General features: G+C 36.3%; 1 protein-coding gene across 2 annotated transcripts in view; it reads right to left on the minus strand.

Moving 5' to 3' along the window:
* Ncapg (non-SMC condensin I complex subunit G) overlaps window positions 1-2,442 on the minus strand; it is a 53,618-nt gene that overhangs the window by 26,323 nt on the left and 24,853 nt on the right. For both annotated transcript variants that reach the window (XM_029560514.1, XM_008826860.3), the window contains exons 10-11: window positions 843-926; window positions 378-557 (exon numbers count right to left, since the gene is read on the minus strand). In XM_029560514.1, the coding sequence (XP_029416374.1) occupies window positions 378-557; window positions 843-926 (264 nt within the window). The remainder of the gene's footprint in view (window positions 1-377; window positions 558-842; window positions 927-2,442) is intronic.

Genomic DNA, 2,442 nt, shown 5'->3' on the forward strand with positions numbered 1-2,442 from the left:
GGAGATTTTAAGTTTCTTTTTTTTTTAATATTTATTATTCTTATTTTATGTGTATGCATGTATTGCCTGCATGTAGGTAAATGCATCCATGTCATGCAATGCCCGTGGAGGACAGAAGAGGTTGTTGGATCCCCTGGAACTGGAGTTACAGACAGTTGTTAGCTGCCATGTGGGTGCTGGGATTCGAACCTGCTTCTTCTGCAAGAACAGTCAGTGTTCTTAACTGCTGAGCCATCTCTCCAGCCTCCAAAGTTTCTTCATATAAATTTGCTGCTACAAATTCCTCCAAAGTGAATATATTCTAACAGTTTAATAATAAAATAAAATAATATTTGAGATAATAATAGCGGTCATTTAGTATTAAAAACAACTTATACCTTTTCTATGTGGACCTCCTTAATTTCAAGCTGTTCTATCTCTTTTAACAGACTTGTTCTGGCATCTTCCAACGTTTTTATTTCTTCTTTTAGTTTTGATGCCTGACTAAAATCTTGTAAGGTAATGCAATTTTCCAAAGCTTCTTTTGCTTCAATAAGTTTAACTTTTATTTCAGCCATCTAAAGAAAGATAAAAAAAAAAATCAATCATTTCAATAGTAAATAAAATTAAGATGAAAATCTGTCACAAATTGTATTTCTAAATATCGCAAAGATTCAAAATTTAAGTAGGCAAATATAAGTTTGAATTTTCCCAAAACAGAGATCAGCAAATCTTGCAGTTTATGTGATAGTGATTTACCTACCCTTTTGGTTTAATACTTAATGATTTAACTTTGTAAAAACAATTTGAAAACTGTACAAGAAGCATTACTAAAGCACTAATTTATAAGAGACTTAACTTACCTTGAGTTCTTTCTTTCTTGTATCAGATGGATCTACATTAACATTAACAATGGGTGCACGAATCTCTGAGATAATTTCTGTGACCTGATAAAGTCATAATTCAAAGTACAAGTTGTAATATATGTCATATCAGCAAATAACAGCAAACCGCTACATAAAATTCCAAGTACCTGCCACCTTTTGGAAAACAGCAAAATACTATGGAAAAGCAGTACACATTATGTTAGCTATACAATTTTAGTAGACTGTGTTGGTTGATCTTTATTGTCAACTTGATTCCATTTGGTAACACTTCAGAGTATCTATGAAGGTGTTTTTAGAGAGGTTTAACTGAGGGAAGACCCACCCTCAAAATGGATGGCTCTTTCCAATACCCAGTCCAGAAATAAAAGGTCCAGTGGAAAACCTTATGTTTGTTTGCCTGCATTCACTTCTTCCTGGATGTACCTATCATTACTGCTGCACCCTCCACTGACATCAGATTCCAGCTTCTTGAGTCTTTCAACCTAGACTGAATACCAGCACTTTTCAGAAAACTTCCAGGCCTCAGCACTGGGATTGGAACTGTGGAGGCATCCAGCTTTGTGGACACCAAAATCTCTACCTCTAGCATGCTGAAAGTCGTTGTTGGACTCCCCAGCCCTGATCATGTACCAATCTAAAAAAAAATCCCCATATATAGTCCGTTAACACTGTTACTCTGGAGAACCTACCTAACAAAGATTTTGGTACCAAGTAGGGCTAGCTTTTGCTGTGATAAGCCTGACCATGTGGTTTACAGGCTTTGTAGAAGGGATGTCAAAGAATTTGCTACTGTGGGCTATAGAAGTCCTAGAATGCTGTAAGCAGAGCTTCCTGGGAAGCTATTCTTATGGGAGTGTGGAAGATCAGAATACCAACAGAAATGCAGACAGCACATACTGTTCACAAGGTTTCAGAGAACAAGAACCTATCCGAACTAAGTAAGAGACCATTTGTGTTACATTCTCTCATGACACACACACACTCACAAGGGATTGTGTGCACATGCACACACGCACACACAAAAGAAATTAAACTAAAATAAATAAATAAATGTTTCATTTCTATGCATGTACTGAAAAACCGAGTGAGGATGAATTCAAAGGTAATGGACTACGTCATCTGGCAGTGAAAATTTCAGCCAGCATAACATTCAGGCTATGGCAAAATTACTGTTTACTGCTCATCTCCACATCTACTGAGGAAAAACATATGAAAAAAATTAACAAATTGCAGAGAAAAGGAGCATCAGTGAGGTTAAAGTTCCTGACAAGGCAGTTGCAGAGAAACCTCAGGCCATGCACTAGAACGGCAAGAAAAGTGGCCCGGGGGCAAGAACTACAATTTGCGAAAATGCAAATTAATTTGAAAAAAGAGAGTTTGAACTAAGCATGCCGCCGAAGAGATCTACATGCAGGCAATACATGCATACACATAAAATAAGAATAATAAATATTTTTAAAAAAGAAACTTAAAATCTCCTTTTCTTAGTTAACTTTGATTATTATAACTAGAACTTCCTTTGCTCCCTTGCCATGATTATCCTTGGAATCCGAAGACTTTCTTCTTTCTCAGGGAA

This window comes from Nannospalax galili, unplaced genomic scaffold (assembly GCF_000622305.1).
Source record: "Nannospalax galili isolate Female #2095 unplaced genomic scaffold, S.galili_v1.0 scaffold271, whole genome shotgun sequence".
Taxonomy (NCBI): Eukaryota; Metazoa; Chordata; class Mammalia; order Rodentia; family Spalacidae; genus Nannospalax; species Nannospalax galili.